The sequence below is a fragment of the Oncorhynchus mykiss genome, chromosome 10 (assembly GCF_057628025.1).
Source record: "Oncorhynchus mykiss isolate SJ-2025 chromosome 10, ASM5762802v1, whole genome shotgun sequence".
In the NCBI taxonomy this organism is placed as follows: Eukaryota; Metazoa; Chordata; class Actinopteri; order Salmoniformes; family Salmonidae; genus Oncorhynchus; species Oncorhynchus mykiss.
In genome coordinates this window covers 87,511,866-87,536,208 of record NC_143031.1, presented here as the reverse complement: position 1 = coordinate 87,536,208, position 24,343 = coordinate 87,511,866, and the positions used below count along the sequence as shown (strand labels likewise).

The 24,343-nt window shown below is 45.9% G+C and overlaps 1 protein-coding gene across 4 annotated transcripts in view; it reads right to left on the bottom strand.

The window, feature by feature from the left end:
* The window catches only part of LOC110512243 (uncharacterized), a 44,681-nt gene extending 20,635 nt beyond the window's left edge, over positions 1–24,046 (bottom strand). For all 4 annotated transcript variants that reach the window (XM_090188696.1, XM_090188697.1, XM_090188698.1 and 1 more), the window contains exons 1-6: positions 23,684–24,046; positions 14,804–14,869; positions 14,525–14,595; positions 12,239–12,353; positions 11,562–11,753; positions 5,770–5,848 (exon numbers count right to left, since the gene is read on the bottom strand). In XM_090188696.1, the coding sequence (XP_090044822.1) occupies positions 5,770–5,848; positions 11,562–11,753; positions 12,239–12,353; positions 14,525–14,595; positions 14,804–14,869; positions 23,684–23,780 (620 nt within the window). In that variant the 5' untranslated portion in view covers positions 23,781–24,046. The remainder of the gene's footprint in view (positions 1–5,769; positions 5,849–11,561; positions 11,754–12,238; positions 12,354–14,524; positions 14,596–14,803; positions 14,870–23,683) is intronic.
* Positions 24,047–24,343: the final 297 nt, after the last annotated feature.

Here is a 24,343-nt window from a genome sequence, read left to right as displayed (position 1 = left end):
GACACACGGTGACCTGGGTAATATAACCTGGTCTGCATGGACACACAGTGACCTGGGTAATATAACCTGGTCTGCATGGACACACAGTGACCTGGGTCATATAACCTGGTCTGCATGGACACACAGTGACCTGGGTAATATAACCTGGTCTGCATGGACACACAGTGACCTGGGTAATATAACCTGGTCTGCATGGACACACAGTGACCTGGGTCATACAACCTGGTCTGCATGGACACACAGTGACCTGGGTAATATAACCTGGTCTGCATGGACACACAGTGACCTGGGTAATATAACCTGGTCTGCATGGACACACAGTGACCTGGGTAATATAACCTGGTCTGCATGGACACACAGTGACCTGGGTAATATAACCTGGTCTGCATGGACACACAGTGACCTGGGTAATATAACCTGGTCTGCATGGACACACAGTGACCTGGGTCATATAACCTGGTCTGCATGGACACACAGTGACCTGGGTCATATAACCTGGTCTGCATGGACACAAGGTGACCTGGGTAATATAACCTGGTCTGCATGGACACACAGTGACCTGGGTAATATAACCTGGTCTGCATGGACACACAGTGACCTGGGTCATATAACCTGGTCTGCATGGACACACGGTGCCCTGAATGTAACTGTCAAGTTTTTAAAAAAGGCCTTGTGATTAACATCAGACTTGGGGGGTCAATATGATACATTGGTGAAATAGATGGAGGTGTGTTCGATTTACCTCGATTAGGCAACAAATGGTACCAGAAGTCCAGAAATCTACAACCTCGAAAGGTCAAGCGAAAACCAAAACCAAGCGCACCAAGTATTTATGAAATCTGTATTAGACCCAGATCCCACAAAACATTCTCCTGTTCTGTTGGAGGTCGAGAGGAGTTCAAGTGTTGTCGGTTCTAGACTCGAATGTTCTGTAGTCTAGAACCTGTTGGTGGCAGCGTTAGTCCCTGAGTCGGTGGAACCCGGCAGGGTCCGGCGGTTGGCGTGCGGTCGTAGTCGTGACGATGACGGGCCTCCTCTTGGGCGGTATCTTCAGGGTTCCGTTGCGCTCTTTGACCTTGTACTCCAGCGTGCTGTGAGGTATCCCATAAACCACCTGGGCCTTGGAAACGCTCATCCTGCCCCCCATCACCATGGTGATAGCCTCCTCTAGCAGGTCGTGGTCGTACTGCCGGTAGCGCCCGCGCTTCTTCCTGGACTGCTTGTTCTCCCCGCTATGCTCCGCCCCTTCCTCAGGATCATCCAATGAGGAGCAGCGGTGGTGGGGTGAGAGGTCAGGCAGATCGAGGGAGGGCAGGAGGGCGCGGTGGAGTCTCAGCAGAGAGGAAGAGGTAGCAGCGATATTAGTGGTGGTGGTGCCATGGTGTGGTGGGGGGTGGTAGTGCTGGGGCTCAGCCAGGCTGCAAGGCTCAGGGAGAGGGGCAGCTGGTCTGGAGCGTGATCTGACCTGGGGGATACGGAGGTGGAGCTCCTCTCTGAGCTGGGGGGATAGAGACCGGGACAAAGCCCTCTGCAGGCCACGCTGGGTCAGACAAGACGAAGAGGAGGGAAGGAAGAGCATCTCTCCGTTTTCCTCCCTCGCTCCCAGCTCCGCCCAGGACGCCACCCTCTGCAACACCAGCCGCACCTCCTCGCCGTGCACCGCCGCCGACGTCACATCCTGTGAGGTCACATCCTCCCCCAGCTCTGAGCGCAGGATTCCAAGGGGGATCCCGTAGAGAAGGGCAGCTCTGTTCTCCTGGAGACGACCAGACGTCACGTCTCTCAGAGCCTTGGACAGCAGCCCCTCAGACAGCTCACTGGACCTCTGGGCATGGTGTTCCTCGGTCTGGTACGCCCCGGCTGCTCCCCAACGCTGCTGCTGCCTCCTAGTGGGGGGGGAGGACCAAACACCACCGTCAGGATCAGGGAAGGGGGGAGAGGGGTGACTCCTTTATGTCGTGTCGGGAACACCACTGTGCACGGACTGTGACAGCATGGTCTGGGAGTGACATCATCTCTGTGCGACTGTCATACGAAGAGAGGGGGTGACATCATCTCTGTGTGTCTGTCATACGAAGAAAGGGGGTGACATCATCTCTGTGTGTCTGTCATACGAAGAAAGGGGGTGACATCCTCTCTGTGTGTCTGTCATACGAAGAAAGGGGGTGACATCCTCTCTGTGTGTCTGTCATGTGAAGAAAGGGGGTGACATCATCTATGTGTGACTGTCATATGAAGAAAAGGGTTGACATCTTCTCTGTGCGACTGTCGCATGAAGAGAGGCAGTGACATCATCTCTGTGCGACTGTCACATTGAAGAAAGATTTGCAGCGTAGTTAATCCCTGTCCAGTATTTTGGTTAAAGGATTTCTGATCCACAACGTCATTAGGAAACAGGAACGATCCGGACAGTGACGTTACGCTGTCTCACAGCCACGTGTTTCTGTGTGTCAGTCTGACTAGCTGTGGTGACAGATCCAGCCAGCTGCACTGTGTTCTAGGTACCAACAGGTGTTGAAACAGGCAGGTACAACCTGATTATATGGATATATACACACATCCCACACATCCCCATTCCATTATTCACCTCACCGTCCAAGTCTACAGCCTGGCTATACTGATACCAGAGGACTGTCCCAATTCATCCACCACTAGACAGTCTACAGCCGGGCTATACTGATACCAGAGGACTGTCCCAATTCATCCACCACTAGACAGTCTACAGCCTGGCTATACTGATACCAGAGGACTGTCCCAATTCATCCACCACTAGACAGTCTACAGCCTGGCTATACTGATACCAGAGGACTGTCCCAACTCATCCACCACTAGACAGTCTACAGCCTGGCTATACTGATACCAGAGGACTGTCCCAATTCATCCACCACTAGACAGTCTACAGCCTGGCTATACTGATACCAGAGGACTGTCCCAATTCATCCACCACTAGACAGTCTACAGCCTGGCTATACTGATACCAGAGGACTGTCCCAATTCATCCACCACTAGACAGACAGTCTACAGCCTGGCTATACTGATACCAGAGGACTGTCCCAATTCATCCACCACTAGACAGTCTACAGCCTGGCTATACTGATACCAGAGGACTGTCCCAATTCATCCACCACTAGACAGTCTACAGCCTGGCTATACTGATACCAGAGGACTGTCCCAATTCATCCACCACTAGACAGACAGTTTACAGCCTGGCTATACTGATACCAGAGGACTGTCCCAATTCATCCACCACTAGACAGACAGTCTACAGCCTGGCTATACTGATACCAGAGGACTGTCCCAATTCATCCACCACTAGACAGACAGTCTACTGATACCAGAGGACTGTCCCAATTCATCCACCACTAGACAGACAGTCTACTGATACCAGAGGACTGTCCCAATTCATCCACCACTAGACAGACAGTCTACAGCCTGGCTATACTGATACCAGAGGACTGTCCCAATTCATCCATCACTAGACAGACAGTCTACAGCCTGGCTATACTGATAACAGCGGACTGTCCCAATTCATCCACCACTAGACAGACAGTCTACAGCCTGGCTATACTGATACCAGAGGACTGTCCCAATTCATCCACCACTAGACAGACAGTCTACAGCCTGGCTATACTGATACCAGAGGACTGTCCCAATTCATCCACCACTAGACAGTCTACAGCCTGGCTATACCGATACCAGAGGACTGTCCCAATTCATCCACCACTAGACAGACAGTTTACAGCCTGGCTATACTGATACCAGAGGACTGTCCCAATTCATCCACCACTAGACAGACAGTCTACAGCCTGGCTATACTGATACCAGAGGACTGTCCCAATTCATCCACCACTAGACAGTCTACAGCCTGGCTATACTGATACCAGAGGACTGTCCCAATTCATCCACCACTAGAAGGTATACAGCCTGGCTATACTGATACCAGAGGACTGTCCCAATTCATCCACCACTAGACAGACAGTCTACTGATACCAGAGGACTGTCCCAATTAATCCACCACTAGACAGACAGTCTACTGATACCAGAGGACTGTCCCAATTCATCCACCTCTAGAGAGACAGTCTACTGGTACAGACCACCTAACACTGTCCCACTACATCCACCACTAGACAGTCTACTGGTACAGACCACCTAACACTATCCCACTACATCCACCACTAGACAGACAGTCTACTGATACAGACCACCTAACACTGTCCCACTACATCCACCACTAGACAGTGTACTGATACAGACCACCTAACACTGTCCCACTACATCCACCACTAGACAGACAGTCTACTGATACAGACCACCTAACACTGTCCCACTACATCCACCACTAGACAGTCTACTGATACAGACCACCTAACACTGTCCCACTACATCCACCACTAGACAGACAGTCTACTGATACAGACCACCTAACACTGTCCCACTACATCCACCACTAGACAGTCTACTGATACAGACCACCTAACACTGTCCCACTACATCCACCACTAGACAGACAGTCTACTGATACAGACCACCTAACACTGTCCCACTACATCCACCACTAGACAGTCTACTGATACAGACCACCTAACACTGTCCCACTACATCCACCACTACACAGTCTACTGGTACAGACCACCTAACACTGTCCCACTACATCCACCACTAGACAGTCTACTGATACAGACCACCTAACACTGTCCCACTACATCCACCACTAGACAGACAGTCTACTGATACAGACCACCTAACACTGTCCCACTACATCCACCACTAGACAGTCTACTGATACAGACCACCTAACACTGTCCCACTACATCCACCACTAGACAGACAGTCTACTGATACAGACCACCTAACACTGTCCCACTACATCCACCACTAGACAGTCTACTGATACAGACCACCTAACACTGTCCCACTACATCCACCACTAGACAGTCTACTGATACAGACCACCTAAAACTGTCCCACTACATCCACCACTAGACAGTCTACTGATACAGACCACCTAACACTGTCCCACTACATCCACCACTAGACAGTCTACTGATACAGACCACCTAACACTGTCCCACTACATCCACCACTAGACAGTCTACTGATACAGACCACCTAACACTGTCCCACTACATCCACCACTAGACAGACAGTCTACTGATACAGACCACCTAACACTGTCCCACTACATCCACCACTAGACAGTCTACTGATACAGACCACCTAACACTGTCCCACTACATCCACCACTAGACAGTCTACTGATACAGACCACCTAACACTGTCCCACTACATCCACCACTAGACAGACAGTCTACTGGTACAGACCACCTAACACTGTCCCACTACATCCACCACTAGACAGTATACTGATACAGACCACCTAACACTGTCCCACTACATCCACCACTAGACAGACAGTCTACAGATACAGACCACCTAACACTGTCCCACTACATCCACCACTAGACAGACAGTCTACTGATACAGACCACCTAACACTGTCCCACTACATCCACCACTAGACAGACAGTCTACTGATACAGACCACCTAACACTGTCCCACTACATCCACCACTAGACAGTCTACTGATACAGACCACCTAACACTGTCACACTACTCTGAATTATGTCGTGGTTTTGCCGTACAGGCTAAATAGTGAAATATTGTATTGTCAATGCATGGTAAATAGTAACGACGGCATCTATTGGCTATGCATACTAAGTATCGTGCTAGTATGGACATTATGGACCAATGAGAGGAGAGACACTCACCCGGAGGCTTTGTGAATGGTGGGTGACGTGGAGGCCGAGCTGGCAGAGTTCCGCTTGGAGAGGTCGAGCACACTGTCCGCTACGGGAGAAGGAATCAGACAACTAGTCAGAGGTCAGACAACTAGTCAGAGGTCGAGCACACTGTCCGCTATGGGAGGAGGAATCAGACAACTAGTCAGTGGTCAGACAACTAGTCAGACAACTAGTCAGAGGTCAGACAACTAGTCAGAGGTCGAGCACACTGTCCGCTACGGAAGAAGAAATCAGACAACTAGTCAGAGGTCAGACAACTAGTCAGAGGTCAGACAACTAGTCAGACAACTAGTCAGAGGTCAGACACCTAGTCAGAGGTCAGACAACTAGTCAGAGGTCAGACAACTAGTCAGAGGTCAGACAACTAGTCAGACAACTAGTCAGAGGTCAGACACCTAGTCAGAGGTCAGACAACTAGTCAGAGGTCAGGCAACTAGTCATAGGTCAGACAATTAGTCGGAGGTCAGACAACTAGTCAGACAACTAGTCAGAGGTCAGACAACTAGTCAGAGGTCGAGCACACTGTCCGCTACGGGAGGAGGAATCAGACAGCTAGTCAGAGGTCAGACAACTAGTCAGAGGTCAGACAACTAGTCAGACAACTAGTCATAGGTCAGCCAACTAGTCAGTGGTCAGACAACTAGTCAGACAACTAGTCAGAGGTCAGACACCTAGTCAACTAGTCAGAGGTCAGACAACTAGTCAGACAGCTAGTCGGAGGTCAGACAACTAGTCAGAGGTCAGACAACTAGTCAGACGCCTAGTCAGAGGTCAGGCAACTAGTCAGAGGTCAGGCAACTAGTCAAAGGTCAGGCAACTAGTCAGAGGTCAGACAACTAGTCAGACAACTAGTCAGAGGTCAGACACCTAGTCAACTAGTCAAAGGTCAGGCAACTGGTCAGAGGTCAGACAACTAGTCGGAGGTCAGACAACTAGCCAGACAGCTAGTCGGAGGTCAGCCAACTAGTCAGAGGTCAGACACCTAGTCAGAGGTCAGGCAACTAGTCAGAGGTCAGGCAACTAGTCAGAGGTCAGACAACTAGTCAGAGGTCGAGCACACTGTCCGCTACGGGAGGAGGAATCAGACAGCTAGTCAGAGGTCAGACAACTAGTCAGAGGTCAGACAACTAGTCAGACAACTAGTCATAGGTCAGCCAACTAGTCAGAGGTCAGACAACTAGTCAGACAACTAGTCAGAGGTCAGACACCTAGTCAACTAGTCAAAGGTCAGGCAACTGGTCAGAGGTCAGACAACTAGTCGGAGGTCAGACAACTAGTCAGACAGCTAGTCGGAGGTCAGACAACTAGTCAGAGGTCAGGCAACTAGTCAGAGGTCAGGCAACTAGTCAAAGGTCAGGCAACTAGTCAGAGGTCAGACAACTAGTCAGAGGTCAGACAACTAGTCAGACAACTAGTCAGAGGTCAGACACCTAGTCAACTAGTCAAAGGTCAGGCAACTGGTCAGAGGTCAGACAACTAGTCGGAGGTCAGACAACTAGCCAGACAGCTAGTCGGAGGTCAGACAACTAGTCAGAGGTCAGACAACTAGTCAGACAACTAGTCAGAGGTCAGAAACCTAGTCAGAGGTCAGACACCTAGTCAGAGGTCAGACACCTAGTCAGAGGTCAGGCAACTAGTCAGAGGTCAGGCAACTAGTCAGAGGTCAGGCAACTAGTCAAAGGTCAGGCAACTAGTCAGTGGTCAGACAGCTAGTCAGAGGTCAGGCAACTAGTTAGAAATGTGTGGGTTCTAGGTCCTGTTGGGTTCTCTACCTGGTGTGGCTCTAGGTCCTGTTGGGTTCTCTACCTGGTATTGGTTCTAAGTCCTGTTGGGTTCTCAGTCATGTTGGGTTCCCTACCTGGTGTGGCTCTAGGTCCTATTGGGTTCTCTACCTGGTGTGGCTCTAGGTCCTGTTGGGTTCTCTAACTGGTGTGGCTCTAGGTCCTGTTGGGTTCTCTACCTGGTATTGGTTCTAAGTCCTGTTGGGTTCTCAGTCCTGTTGGGTTCTCTACCTGGTATTGGTTCTAGGTCCTGTTGGGTTCTCTACCTGGTATTGGTTCTAGGTCCTGTTGGGTTCTCTACCTGGTATTGGTTCTAGGTCCTGTTGGGTTCTCAGTCCTGTTGGGTTCCCTACCTGGTGTGGCTCTAGGTCCCATTGGGTTCTCTACCTGGTATTGGTTCTAGGTCCTGTTGGGTTCTCTACGTGGTGTGGTTCTAGGTCAAAGATGGGACGAGGATTCTAATATCCCATAACTTTTTGCATAAACAAGGAAGAATTCTAAGCAAAAAGGAAACCAGCAATGCTAGTTAGCAACGGCCCTGGTCCCAATGAATCTGTGTATTTCCCAAAGCTACAGCGTTATCCTGACCTGGGTATCCTCAACAATGCTAGTTAGCAACGGCACTGGTCCCAATGAATCTGTGTATTTCCCAAAGCTACAGCGTTATCCTGACCTGGGTATCCTCAACAATGCTAGTTAGCAACGGCCCTGGTCCCAATGAATCTGTGTATTTCCCAAAGCTACAACGTTATCCTGACCTGGGTATCCTCAACAACGTTATCCTGACCTGGGTATCCTCAACAACGTTATCCTGACCTGGGTATCCTCAACAATGCTAGTTAGCAACGGCCCTGGTCCCAATGAATCTGTGTATTTCCCAAAGCTACAACGTTATCCTGACCTGGGTATCCTCAACAACGTTATCCTGACCTGGGTATCCTCAACAATGCTAGTTAGCAACGGCACTGGTCCCAATGAATCTGTGTATTTCCCAAAGCTACAACGTTATCCTGACCTGGGTATCCTCAACAATGCTAGTTAGCAACGGCACCAGTCCCAATGAATCTGTGTATTTCCCAAAGCTACAGCGTTATCCTGACCTGGGTATCCTCAACAATGCTAGTTAGCAACGGCCCTGGTCCCAATGAATCTGTGTATTTCCCCAAGCTACAGCGTCATCCTGACCTGGGTATCCTCAACAATGCTAGTTAGCAACGGCCCTGGTCCCAATGAATCTGTGTATTTCCCAAAGCTACAACGTTATCCTGACCTGGGTATCCTCAACAATGCTAGTTAGCAACGGCACTGGTCCCAATGAATCTGTGTATTTCCCAAAGCTACAACGTTATCCTGACCTGGGTATCCTCAACAATGCTAGTTAGCAACGGCACTGGTCCCAATGAATCTGTGTATTTCCCAAAGCTACAACGTTATCCTGACCTGGGTATCCTCAACAACGCTAGTTAGCAACGGCACTGGTCCCAATGAATCTGTGTATTTCCCAAAGCTACAACGTTATCCTGACCTGGGTATCCTCAACAATGCTAGTTAGCAACGGCACTGGTCCCAATGAATCTGTGTATTTCCCAAAGCTACAGCGTTATCCTGACCTGGGTATCCTCAACAACGTTATCCTGACCTGGGTAATCCTCAACCTAGGTGCTACAACGTTATCCTGACCTGGGTAATCCTCAACAATGTTATCCTGACCTGGGTAATCCTCAACCTAGGTGCTACAACGTTATCCTGACCTGGGTATCCTCAACAACGTTTTCCTGACCTGGGTAATCCTCAACCTAGGTGCTACAACGTTATCCTGACCTGGGTAATCCTCAACCTAGGTGTGGGTTCTCTCCCAGAGCAGCCTACTACAAAGCAGGATCAAATAGTTAGCCAGGTATCGTTGATAAGCACGGATGTTATAAATATCACCCGGGACTATGAGCCGCAGTGTTCGGCGTTCTTCCTTTCTGTTGTCCTGGAATTCCACAACTCCAGCACCTGAGGAAAGTACCAGGATGTACCTAACGTTCTTCAGCTTTTCAACTTTGAAAAAAAGAGAAACTTATAGATATGCGTTTTCGGGTGTTGAATCAATCGACCCTTCGCTAAAACCCTCTGGCTCCCTTGGATACTGATGCAACCTCTGGTTCCCTTGGATACTGATGCAACCTCTGGTTCCCTTGGATACTGATGCAACCTCTGGTTCCCTTGGATACTGATGCAACCTCTGGTTCCCTTGGATACTGATGCAACCTCTGGTTCCCTTGGATACTGATGCAACCTCCGACAGCGTTTTCCCCCGGAAGCCCATTTTCCCCCTTCTAACCGTTGGAGAAATCTCCTCACAATGATCTCAAACTATGTTTTTAATACACGCAATGAAAATAAACACTGCTAATTCAGGAAACTCTTGGGTATGTTGTGGTGGATTGTTGCTACAATGTCTTCCCGGGAAACCTGGTCAAGTTGTTTCGTAGTGTGGCTAGCCACTGACTACACCCTGTATAGTACGAGTTGCTAACCCATTTGGGGATCGTAAAATTGCTTTCAGATCGTTTGCTGATGTCGACAGCAAGGTGAGTTAAAATTCCTAATATAGCCAACTTGGCTAGCTAGCATCCATTTAGAGAAAACAAGTTCTAGCAAGTGGCTAGCTAGCGTTAACAACGTTTGGTGGTCAATAAGAAAGAGCTGAGCTAGCTAACCAGCTGAGCTAAGCTAACCAGCTGAGCTAAGCTAACCAGCTGAGCTAAGCTAACCAGCTGAGCTAGCTAACCAGCTGAGCTAAGCTAACCAGCTGAGCTAGCTAACCAGCTGAGCTAAGCTAACCAGCTGAGCTAAGCTAACCAGCTGAGCTAAGCTAACCAGCTGAGCTAAGCTAACCAGTTGAGCTAAGCTAACCAGCTGAGCTAGCAAACACTAACTAAATATAGTTTTGGGATTCTGATAATACTCCCAACAGGCTCTGCATTTCAGGAATCAGTACCTGGTTCGCTGTTTAATTATTTAACCATTTAAACAACGATTTTTCCCACTGCCCTTCATGCGTTTCGGGCTCGACTACAGTTGCTATCCCTTGGAGCGTTGTAATTGGTTGCTCAAAATTTCAGGGCGGGGCTTAGTGAAAGAGTCAATTAGACCTTGCCCATTTAAGCTCATCTTTAAAAAAAAAACTATGTAAAAATAGTTAGGCAAGTTAGCTGGCTAGCTCATTGATCCCGCTTTGTAGTATACCCCACCTGGTGTGGGTTCTGTGTTCTGTTGGGTTCTCTACCCGGTGTAGGTTCTATGTTCTGTTGGGCTCTCTACCCGGTGTGGATTCTATGTTCTGTTGGGTTCTCTACCCGGTGTGGGTTCTAAGCCCTGTTGGGATCTCTGCCCGGTGTGGATTCTAAGCCATGTTGGGCTCTCTGCCCGGTGTGGGTTCTAAGCCCTCTTGGGCACTTTGCCCAGTGTGGGTTCTAAGCCCTGTTGGGCTCTCTACCCGGTGTGGGTTCTATGTTCTGTTGGGTTCTCTACCCGGTGTGGGTTCTAAGCCCTGTTGGGTTCTCTACCCGGTGTGGGTTCTAAGCCCTGTTGGGCTCTCTACCTGGTATTGGTTCTATGTCCTGTTGGGTTCTCTAACTGGTGTGCGTTCCAAGTCCTGTTGGGTCCTCTACCTGGTATGGGTTCTAAGTCCTGTTGGGTTCTCTATCTGGTTTTGGTTCTATGTCCTGTTGTGTTCTTTATCTGGTGTTGGTTCTCTACCTGGTATGGGTTCTAAGTCCTGTCGGGTTCTCTTCCTGGTATGGGTTCTAAGTCCTGACGAGTTCTCTTTCCGGTGTGGGTTCTAAGTCCTGTTGGGTTCTCTATCTGGTATTGGTTCTATGTCCTGTTGGGTTCTCTATCTGGTGTTGGTTCTCTACCTGGTATGGGTTCTAAGACCTGTCGAGTTCTCTTCCTGGTGTGGGTTCTATGTCCTGTCGGGTTCTCTACCTGGTGTGGGTTCCTCCTCCTGGTTCCGTGTCACAGTGAGGTCTAGAGGTGAGTCGAGGTCAGAACGCTGGGAGCCTGTGGTGGTGGTAAGGCGTGTCTTGGAGGCGTACTCCATGGCAAACTGCCTCACCATCCTCTTCATCAGTTCCTGGGCCACCAGAGGGACGTTAGGGTCTCCGCTGGACGCCAGCTCTGGACAGACAGCCAATCACAGGTAAGCACACTGTCTACGTACATTTATCTTAGCCAATCACAGGTAAACACACTGTCTACGTACATTTATCTCAGCCAATCACAGGTAAACACACTGTCTATGTACATGTATCTCAGCCAATCACAGGTAAGCACACTGTCTACGTACATTTATCTCAGCCAATCACAGGTAAACACACTGTCTATGTACATTTATCTCAGCCAATCACAGGTAAACACACTGTCTACGTACATTTATCTCAGCCAATCACAGGTAAACACACTGTCTACGTACATGTATCTCAGCCAATCACAGGTAAGCACACTGTCTACGTACATTTATCTCAGCCAATCACAGGTAAACACACTGTCTACGTACATGTATCTCAGCGCGTATAAACCAGGTAGCCAACGATGCTACGTAGCGCTGTTAGCATTAAGAGTGTAAACGCCGTCATCTCTGTTCTAGTCGGACGGGGACTCACCTTTCTTATGGAACACAGCGTGGAGGAACCTGTGAGCTGATAGGCTGCTGTCCGAGAGGGAAGGGGCTTGGGAGGGCGTGTCGTCTGAGGGGGAGGCGGCCACTGGGACATGGTCCTATTAGAGGAGGAAGAGACAATGACATCACAGAGGCGTCGTAACAACACATACAAAACCGCAACAACGCCGTAGCCAATCACAGGCCTGCCTCTGCCCAGGTTCCTCTGCCCAGGTTCCTCTGCCCAGACGCATGCCAGATCTTACAACGTCTGGATCCATATGTTATATATCAGCTAACCGCATCATGATGTCCATGACGCGGTCCATGACGTGGCGCGCAACCATTGGTTGATTCACCGCAACGTCTGAGCAGCGGAGCACAACCAACGTCACCTGAACGACAACAGCTACAAATATTCAGCGACTGACAGAGAAACCCAGTAAATCTGATATTATTGAACTAAGCGTTTCCCTGAGAGAGCTGGAACTAAACTGAAGCGTTTCCCTGAGAGAGCTGGAACTAAACTGAAGCGTTTCCCTGAGAGAGCTGCAACTAAACTGAAGCGTTTCCCTGAGAGAGCTGGAACTAAACTGAAGCGTTTCCCTGAGAGAGCTGGAACTAAACTGAAGCGTTTCCCTGAGAGAGCTGGAACTAAACTGAAGCGTTTCCCTGAGAGAGCTGCAACTAAACTGAAGCGTTTCCCTGAGAGAGCTGGAACTAAACTGAAGCGTTTCCCTGAGAGAGCTGGAACTAAACTGAAGCGTTTCCCTGAGAGAGCTGGAACTAAACTGAAGCGTTTCCGTGAGAGAGCTGGAACTAAACTGAAGTGTTTCCCTGAGAGAGCTGGAACTAGACTGAAGTGTTTCAGTGAGAGAGCTGGAACTAGACTGAAGCGTTTCAGTGAGAGAGCTGGAACTAGACTGAAGCGTTTCCCTGAGAGAGCTGGAACTAAACTGAAGCGTTTCCCTGAGAGAGCTGGAACTAAACTGAAGTGTTTCCCTGAGAGAGCTGGAACTAGACTGAAGTGTTTCCCTGAGAGAGCTGGAACTAAACTGAAGCGTTTCCCTGAGAGAGCTGGAACTAAACTGAAGCGTTTCCCTGAGAGAGCTGGAACTAAACTGAAGCGTTTCCCTGAGAGAGCTGGAACTAGACTGAAGCGTTTCCCTGAGAGAGCTGGAACTAAACTGAAGCGTTTCCCTGAGAGAGCTGGAACTAAACTGAAGCGTTTCCCTGAGAGAGCTGGAACTAAACTGAAGCGTTTCCCTGAGAGAGCTGGAACTAAACTGAAGCGTTTCCCTGAGAGAGCTGGAACTAAACTGAAGCGTTTCCCTGAGAGAGCTGGAACTAAACTGAAGCGTTTCCGTGAGAGAGCTGGAACTAAACTGAAGTGTTTCCCTGAGAGAGCTGGAACTAGACTGAAGTGTTTCAGTGAGAGAGCTGGAACTAGACTGAAGCGTTTCCCTGAGAGAGCTGGAACTAGACTGAAGCGTTTCAGTGAGAGAGCTGGAACTAGACTGAAGCGTTTCCCTGAGAGAGCTGGAACTAAACTGAAGCGTTTCCCTGAGAGAGCTGGAACTAAACTGAAGCGTTTCCCTGAGAGAGCTGGAACTAAACTGAAGCGTTTCCCTGAGAGAGCTGGAACTAAACTGAAGCGTTTCCCTGAGAGAGCTGGAACTAAACTGAAGCGTTTCCCTGAGAGAGCTGGAACTAAACTGAAGCGTTTCCCTGAGAGAGCTGGAACTAGACTGAAGCGTTTCCCTGAGAGAGCTGGAACTAGACTGAAGCGTTTCCCTGAGAGAGCTGGAACTAGACTGAAGCGTTTCCCTGAGAGAGCTGGAACTAGACTGAAGCGTTTCAGTGAGAGAGCTGGAACTAAACTGAAGCGTTTCCCTGAGAGAGCTGGAACTAAACTGAAGCGTTTCCCTGAGAGAGCTGGAACTAAACTGAAGCGTTTCCCTGAGAGAGCTGGAACTAGACTGAAGCGTTTCAGTGAGAGAGCTGGAACTAGACTGAAGCATTTCCGTGAGAGAGCTGGAACTAAACTGAAGCGTTTCCCTGAGAGAGCTGGAACTAGACTGAAGCGTTTCCATGAGAGAGCTGGAACTAGACTGAAGCGTTTCCCTGAGAGAGCTGGAACTAGACTGAAGCGTTTCCCTGAGAGAGCTGGAACTAGACTGAAGCGTTTCCCTGAGAGAGCTGGAACTAGACTGAAGCGTTTCCCTGAGAGAGCTGGAAGTAAATCGAGACAGAAAATAGCAGTCCGTTTGTATCACGGAGCTGAACTTACATTGATCAGCAGGCTGCAGAAGGAACAACTGGCTTTCACTGCCCAGTCCTCTAGCTCCTCGGGTTCACAGTCTGGAAACACACACACACACACACACACACACACACACAATAAAGTCTCAGTGGCACCAACTGGGAGCGAACACGTGTACACACACGATCATAGACAAGACAAGACTCATGTCTAACACAAAATACCTGCACGCAAATACACACACACACACACACACACACACACACACACACACACACACACACACACACACACACTGACACTCACCGTCAAAAATATTGAGGTCTCTGAGCAGCAACGGGCCATAGATTCCCTCCAGAATGCTCTCAAACCCTGGAATACACATCAACTAGTGGTTAGAGTGGAGAGGAGGTAGGTACCCTAGTGGTTAGAGTGGAGAGCCCTGGAATACACATCAACTAGTGGTTAGAGTGGAGAGGAGGTAGGTACCCTAGTGGTTAGAGTGGAGAGCCCTGGAATACACATCAACTAGTGGTTAGAGTGTAGAGGAGGTAGGTAGACTAGTGGTTAGAATGGAGAGCCCTGGAATACACATCAACTAGTGGTTAGAGTGGAGAGGAGGTAGGTACCCTAGTGGTTAGAGTGGAGAGCCCTGGAATACACATCAACTAGTGGTTAGAGTGGAGAGGAGGTAGGTACCCTAGTGGTTAGAGTGGAGAGCCCTGGAATACACATCAACTAGTGGTTAGAGTGTAGAGGAGGTAGGTAGACTAGTGGTTAGAGTGTAGAGCCCTGGAATACACATCAACTAGTGGTTAGAATGGAGAGGAGGTAGGTAGTCTAGTGGTTAGAATGGAGAGGAGGTAGGTACCCTAGTGGTTAGAGTGGAGAGCCCTGGAATACACATCAACTAGTGGTTAGAGTGGAGAGGAGGTAGGTACCCTAGTGGTTAGAGTGGAGAGGAGGTAGGTACCCTAGTGGTTAGAGTGGAGAGGCGGCAGGTAGCCTACTGGTTAGAGTGTAGAGGAGGCAGGTAGCCTAGTGGTTAGAGTGTAGAGGAGGCAGGTAGCCTAGTGGTTAGAGTGTAGAGGAGGCAGGTAGCCTAGTGGTTAGAGTGTAGAGGAGGCAGGTAGCCTAGTGGTTAGAGTGTAGAGGAGGCAGGTAGTCTAGTGGTTAGAGTGTAGAGGAGGCAGGTAGCCTAGTGGTTAGAGTGTAGAGGAGGCAGGTAGCCTAGTGGTTAGAGTGTAGAGGAGGTAGGTAGTCTAGTGGTTAGAGTGTAGAGGAGGCAGGTAAGTCTAGTGGTTAGAGTGTAGAGGAGGCAGGTAGTCTAGTGGTTAGAGTGTAGAGGAGGCAGGTAGCCTAGTGGTTAGAGTGTAGAGGAGGTAGGTAGTCTAGTGGTTAGAGTGTAGAGGAGGCAGGTAGCCTAGTGGTTAGAGTGTAGAGGAGGCAGGTAGGATGGATATAGGTCTGTAACAGTTTGGGTCTAGAGGCAGGGCAGGATGGGTATAGGTCTGTAACAGTTTGGGTCTAGAAGCAGGGCAGGATGGGTATAGGTCTGTAACAGTTTGGGTCTAGAGGCAGGGCAGGATGGGTATAGGTCTGTAACAGTTTGGGTCTAGAGGCAGGGCAGGATGGGTATAGGTCTGTAACAGTTTGGGTCTAGAGGCAGGGCAGGATGGGTATAGGTCTGTAACAGTTTGGGTCTAGAGGCAGGGCAGGATGGGTATAGGTCTGTAACAGTTTGGGTCTAGAGGCAGGGCAGGATGGGTATAGGTCTGTAACAGTTTGGGTCTAGAGGCAGGGCAGGATGGGTATAGGTCTGTAACAGTTTGGGTCTAGAGGCAGGGCAGGATGGATATAGGTCTGTAACAGTTTGGGTCTAGAGGCAGGGCAGGATGGGTATAGGTCTGTAACAGTTTGGGTCTAGAGGCAGGGCAGGATGGGTATAGGTCTGTAACAGTTTGGGTCTAGAGGCAGGGCAGGATGGGTATAGGTCTGTAACAGTTTGGGTCTAGAGGCAGGGCAGGATGGATATAGGTCTGTAACAGTTTGGGTCTAGAGGCAGGGCAGGATGGGTATAGGTCTGTAACAGTTGGGGTCTAGAGGCAGGGCAGGATGGGTATAGGTCTGTAACAGTTTGGGTCTAGAGGCAGGGCAGGATGGGTATAGGTCTGTAACAGTTTGGGTCTAGAGGCAGGGCAGGGTGGGTTAAACTGGCAGTTAGCATTATATTGACGTTAACAGTTGTGAGATTAGGCTACAGGTTAAACATAAAATAAACAAATAAACAAATTAAACAAACACCGGCTGTTGTTGACAAGCACCCTCAGTTCAAATACATATTATTTCCTACTTAATGAAGTGATTGAAATGATCTTCATCCTCAATAGTCTATTCCAGCAGACTACCGGGGGGAAAACAAGCATCTCAACAACAACAACACCTCGCTACTCATGTTTAATACATCTGTCTGTTAATTTGAAACATTCAAGCTGCTAAAACCATTCAGTTTACATCTTGACTACTGCAGACTATCTGAAATGAGAGGTGGGCCTCGTGTGTGTGTGTGTGTGTGTGTGTGTGTGTGTGTGTGTGTGTGTGTGTGTGTATCATGTGTTGTTTAGGTCTCTGAAATAAGATGCAGGACTCGTGTGTGTATCATGTGTTGCCCATGCCTATCGAAATGACAAGTCAATCTCGCAAATGGGCCATTTATAACCGTTTGTAGTCTTAACATGGTGGTTTGTTGCATATGGCCCATATACCACGGCCAACGGCTGTATCCAGGCACTTGGTATTAGCCTGTTGCAAACGTAGCAGCTACTCTTCCTGGGGTCCAAACAGAACACAGAACACAGAACACAGAGCACAGAGCACAGAACACAGAGCACAGAACACAGAGCACAGAACACAGAGCACAGAGCACAGAACACAGAGCACAGAACACAGAACACAGAGCACAGAACACAGAGCACAGAGCACAGAACACAGAACACAGAGCACAGAGCACAGAACACAGAACACAGAACACAGAGCACAGAGCACAGAACACAGAGCACAGAACACAGAGCACAGAACACAATTCAGAACATCAATAGACAAGAACAGCTCAAGGACAGAACTATATACATTATTAAAAAGGCCCATGTAGCCTCCATATCAATGCTTAAACACAAACTATCTGGGTCCAATAGGGGGAGAGGAGGTGTGGCCGGGAGGTGTGGCTTTATCTGCCCTCATATCAATACATAGACACAAACTATCTGGGTCCAATAGGGGGAGAGGAGGTGTGGCCGGGAGGTGTGGCTTTATCTGCCCTCATATCAATACATAGACACAAACTATCTGGGTCCAATAGGGGGAGAGGAGGTGTGGCCGGGAGGTGTGGCTTTATCTGCCCTCATATCAATACATAGACACAAACTATCTGGGTCCAATAGGGGAGGTGTGGCCGGGAGGTGTGGCTTTATCTGCCCTCATATCAATACATAGACACAAACTATCTGGGTCCAATAGGGGGAGAGGAGGTGTGGCCGGGAGGTGTGGCTTTATCTGCCCTCATATCAATACATAGACACAAACTATCTGGGTCAAATAGGGGGAGAGGAGGTGTGGCCGGGAGGTGTGGCTTTATCTGCCCTCATATCAATACATAGACACAAACTATCTGGGTCCAATAGGGGGAGAGGAGGTGTGGCCGGGAGGTGTGGCTTTATCTGCCCTCATATCAATACATAGACACAAACTATCTGGGTCCAATAGGGGGAGAGGAGGTGTGGCCGGGAGGTGTGGCTTTATCTGCCCTCATATCAATACATAGACACAAACTATCTGGGTCCAATAGGGGGAGAGGAGGTGTGGCCGTGAGGTGTGGCTTTATCTGCCCTCATATCAATACATAGACACAAACTATCTGGGTCCAATAGGGGGAGAGGAGGTGTGGCCGGGAGGTGTGGCTTTATCTGCCCTCATATCAATACATAGACACAAACTATCTGGGTCAAATAGGGGAGGTGTGGCCGTGAGGTGTGGCTTTATCTGTTTTGTGAAACCAGGTTTTATGTTTATTTAAAACAATATGCGATGGAAGGAAGTTCCATGCAATAAGGGCTCTATATAATACTGTACACTTTCTTCAATTTGTTCTGGATCTGGGGACTATGAAAAGACCCCCGAGGGGCACGTCTGGTGGGGAAAGTGTGTGTGTCAGAGCTGTGTGTAAGTTGATTGTGAAAACAATTTGGGATTTTCAACAATTTGGGATTTTCTTATAAAAACAAGAAGTGATACAGTCAGTCTCTCCTCAACTCTGAGCCAAGAGAGACTGGGCATCCATAGTATTAATATCAGCCCTCTGATTACAATGAAGAGCAAGACGTGCCTCTCTGTTCTGGGCCAGCTGCACTTGACCTTAAGCATCGTGCTTAAAGCCAATTTATTATTGATTCTAAAATGTGGTCGGAGGCGCCATATGGAAGGGAATGCGGAGACCAAATTGAGTTCCATACCACATCACTCCCAAATGTTGTTACGATAGCTAGTTATAGTAACCATAACAAACCCCGCAGCTAGTTATAGTAACCATAACAAACCCAGCAGCTAGTTATAGTAACCACAACAAACACGGTATAGTAACCATAACAAACACGGTATAGCTAGTTATAGTAACCATAACAAACACGGTATAGCTAGTTATAGTAACCATAACAAACACGGCAGCTAGTTATAGTAACCACAACAAACACGTTATAGCTAGTTATAGTAACCATAACAAACACGTTATAGCTAGTTATAGTAACCATAACAAACACGGTATAGCTAGTTATAGTAACCATAACAAACACGTTATAGCTAGTTATAGTAACCATAACAAACACGTTATAGCTAGTTATAGTAACCATAACAAACACGTTATAGCTAGTTATAGTAACCATAACAAACACGTTATAGCTAGTTATAGTAACCATAACAAACACGGTATAGCTAGTTATAGTAACCATAACAAACACGTTATAGCTAGTTATAGTAACCATAACAAACACGTTATAGCTAGTTATAGTAACCACAACAAACACGGTATAGTAACCATAACAAACACGGTATAGCTAGTTATAGTAACCATAACAAACACGGTATAGCTAGTTATAGTAACCACAACAAACACGTTATAGCTAGTTATAGTAACCACAACAAACAAGTTATAGCTAGTTATAGTAACCATAACAAACACGTTATAGCTAGTTATAGTAACCATAACAAACACGTTATAGCTAGTTATAGTAACCATAACAAACACGTTATAGCTAGTTATAGTAACCATAACAAACCCCGCAGCTAGTTATAGTAACCATAACAAACACGTTATAGCTAGTTATAGTAACCATAACAAACACGGTATAGCTAGTTATAGTAACCATAACAAACACGTTATAGCTAGTTATAGTAACCATAACAAACCCCGCAGCTAGTTATAGTAACCATAACAAACACGGTATAGCTAGTTATAGTAACCATAACAAACACGGTATAGCTAGTTATAGTAACCATAACAAACACGTTATAGCTAGTTATAGTAACCATAACAAACACGTTATAGCTAGTTATAGTAACCATAACAAACACGTTATAGCTAGTTATAGTAACCATAACAAACACGTTATAGCTAGTTATACTAACCATAACAAACACGTTATAGCTAGTTATAGTAACCATAACAAACACGTTATAGCTAGTTATAGTAACCATAACAAACACGTTATAGCTAGTTATAGTAACCATAACAAACACGTTATAGCTAGTTATACTAACCATAACAAACACGTTATAGCTAGTTATAGTAACCATAACAAACACGTTATAGCTAGTTATACTAACCATAACAAACACGTTATAGCTAGTTATAGTAACCATAACAAACACGTTATAGCTAGTTATAGTAACCATAACAAACACGTTATAGCTAGTTATAGTAACCATAACAAACACGTTATAGCTAGTTATACTAACCATAACAAACACGTTATAGCTAGTTATACTAACCATAACAAACACGTTATAGCTAGTTATAGTAACCATAACAAACACGTTATAGCTAGTTATAGTAACCATAACAAACCCCGCAGCTAGTTATAGTAACCATAACAAACACGTTATAGCTAGTTATAGTAACCATAACAAACACGTTATAGCTAGTTATAGTAACCATAACAAACACGTTATAGCTAGTTATAGTAACCATAACAAACACGTTATAGCTAGTTATAGTAACCATAACAAACTCGTTATAGCTAGTTATAGTAACCATAACAAACTCGTTATAGCTAGTTATAGTAACCATAACAAACACGTTATAGCTAGTTATAGTAACCATAACAAACACGTTATAGCTAGTTATAGTAACCATAACAAACACGTTATAGCTAGTTATAGTAACCATAACAAACACGTTATAGCTAGTTATAGTAACCATAACAAACCCCGCAGCTAGTTATAGTAACCATAACAAACACGTTATAGCTAGTTATAGTAACCATAACAAACACGTTATAGCTAGTTATAGTAACCATAACAAACACGTTATAGCTAGTTATAGTAACCATAACAAACACGTTATAGCTAGTTATAGTAACCATAACAAACACGTTATAGCTAGTTATAGTAACCATAACAAACACGTTATAGCTAGTTATACTAACCATAACAAACACGTTATAGCTAGTTATAGTAACCATAACAAACACGTTATAGCTAGTTATAGTAACCATAACAAACACGGCAGCTAGTTATAGTAACCATAACAAACACGTTATAGCTAGTTATAGTAACCATAACAAACACGTTATAGCTAGTTATAGTAACATAACAAACACGTTATAGCTAGTTATACTAACCATAACAAACACGTTATAGCTAGTTATAGTAACCATAACAAACACGTTATAGCTAGTTATAGTAACCATAACAAACACGTTATAGCTAGTTATAGTAACCATAACAAACACGTTATAGCTAGTTATAGTAACCATAACAAACACGTTATAGCTAGTTATAGTAACCATAACAAACACGTTATAGCTAGTTATAGTAACCATAACAAACACGTTATAGCTAGTTATAGTAACCATAACAAACACGTTATAGCTAGTTATAGTAACCATAACAAACACGTTATAGCTAGTTATAGTAACCATAACAAACACGTTATAGCTAGTTATAGTAACCATAACAAACACGTTATAGCTAGTTATACTAACCATAACAAACACGGTATAGCTAGTTATAGTAACCATAACAAACACGTTATAGCTAGTTATAGTAACCATAACAAACACGTTATAGCTAGTTATAGTAACCATAACAAACACGTTATAGCTAGTTATAGTAACCATAACAAACACGATAGCTAGTTATAGTAACCATAACAAACACGTTATAGCTAGTTATAGTAACCATAACAAACACGTTATAGCTAGTTATAGTAACCATAACAAACACGTTATAGCTAGTTATAGTAACCATAACAAACACGTTATAGCTAGTTATAGTAACCATAACAAACACGGCAGCTAGTTATAGTAACCATAACAAACACGTTATAGCTAGTTATAGTAACCATAACAAACACGTTATAGCTAGTTATAGTAACCATAACAAACCCGTTATAGCTAGTTATAGTAACCATAACAAACACGGTAACTAGTTATAGTAACCATAACAAACACGGTATAGCTAGTTATACTAACCATAACAAACACGGTAACTAGTTATAGTAACCATAACAAACACGTTATAGCTAGTTATAGTAACCATAACAAACACGTTATAGCTAGTTATAGTAACCATAACAAACTCGTTATAGCTAGTTATAGTAACCATAACAAACACGTTATAGCTAGTTATAGTAACCATAACAAACACGTTATAGTAACCATAACAAACACGTTATAGCTAGTTATAGTAACCATAACAAACACGTTATAGCTAGTTATAGCAGCCATAACAAACACGTTATAGCTAGTTATAGTAACCATAACAAACACGTTATAGCTAGTTATAGCAGCCATAACAAACACGGTATAGCTAGTTATAGTAACCATAACAAACACGTTATAGCTAGTTATAGTAACCATAACAAACACGGTAACTAGTTATAGTAACCATAACAAACACGTTATAGCTAGTTATAGTAACCATAACAAACACGTCATAGCTAGTTATAGTAACCATAACAAACACGTTATAGCTAGTTATAGTAACCATAACAAACACGTTATAGCTAGTTATAGTAACCATAACAAACACGGTATAGCTAGTTATAGTAACCATAACAAACACGTTATAGCTAGTTATAGTAACCATAACAAACACGTTATAGCTAGTTATAGCAGCCATAACAAACACGTTATAGCTAGTTATAGCAGCCATAACAAACACGTTATAGCTAGTTATAGCAGCCATAACAAACACGGTATAGCTAGTTAAGCTAATCCAACTAGCTTGTTAGCTGCTAGAAATCATGGACTTCTACGAGGTGTTTTCACTGGGACGTACATTGGAAACAGCCAAGACAGGACAAAGAGAAACGGAGTCAACAGAAAACGGACATGCTAAACTACCTGCTGTTATTAAAGACAGCTTGTAAAGGCATTTAGCATTAGCGACTAACGATAGTTACCTGACGTTATTAAAGGCAGCTTGTAAAGGCATTTAGCATTAGCGGCTAACGTTAGTTACCTGACGTTATTAAAGGCAGCTTGTAAAGGCATTTAGCATTAGCGACTAACGAGTTACCTGCAGTTGTAAAGGTATTTAGCATTAGCAGCTAACGTTAGTTACCTGCTGTTGAAAAGGTATCTAGCATTAGCGGCTAACGTTAGTTACCTGCTGTTGAAAAGGTATCTAGCATTGTCAGCTAACGTTAGTTACCTGCTGTTGAAAAGGTATCTAGCATTATCAGCTAACGTTAGTTACCTGCTGTTGAAAAGGTATCTAGCATTATCAGCTAACGTTAGTTACCTGCTGTTATTAAAGACAGCTTGTAAAGGTATCTAGCATTAGCGGCTAACGTTACAGCTAAACCGGGTTTAACTCATGTTGTGGATCTTTCCCTTTTTGTACTTTGGGGATGTAAAATCGCTTCCAAGTTCAAAAGGCCATTTAAAAAAAGATGCCTAGGTTTCTTCTTACCGACGCAGTTGATCAGTTTGTGCCGCCAGGTATCGAGTTCCCGCTTGAATCCGTTCCTTTCTACGGTGCATTTGGAGCTGCGGCACCGGGCAGCCATTCTGTCTGCCTCCTCCTTTCACCCTGCTCGGTCTCTCTTTGCGTCATCAGGAGTCAACCTCCGCTCATCACGACTGACCTCTCTCTCTCTCTCTCTCTCTCTCTCCCTGTCTCTCTCTCTCCCTCCCTCCCTCCCTCCCTCTCTCTCTTTCTCTCTCTCTCTGTCTCTCTCTCTCCCTCCCTCCCTCCCTCCCTCTCTCTCTCTGTCTCTCTCTCTGTCTCGCTCTCTCTCTCTGTCTCTCTGTCTCTCTCTATCTCTGTCTCTCTGTCTCTCTCTCTCTCTGTCTCTCCCTCTCTCTCTCTCTCTCAATTCAATTTCAATTCAAGGGCTTTATTGGCATGGGAAACATGTGTTAACATTGCCAAAGCAAGTGAGGTAGACAACATACAAAGTGAATATATAAAGTGAAAAACAACAAAAAATTAACAGTAAACATTACACATACAGAGGTTTCAAAACAGTAAAGACATTACAAATGTCATATTATATAAATATATACAGTGTTTTAACAATGTACAAATGGTTAAAGGACACAAGATAAAGTACTCTCTCTCTCTCTCTGT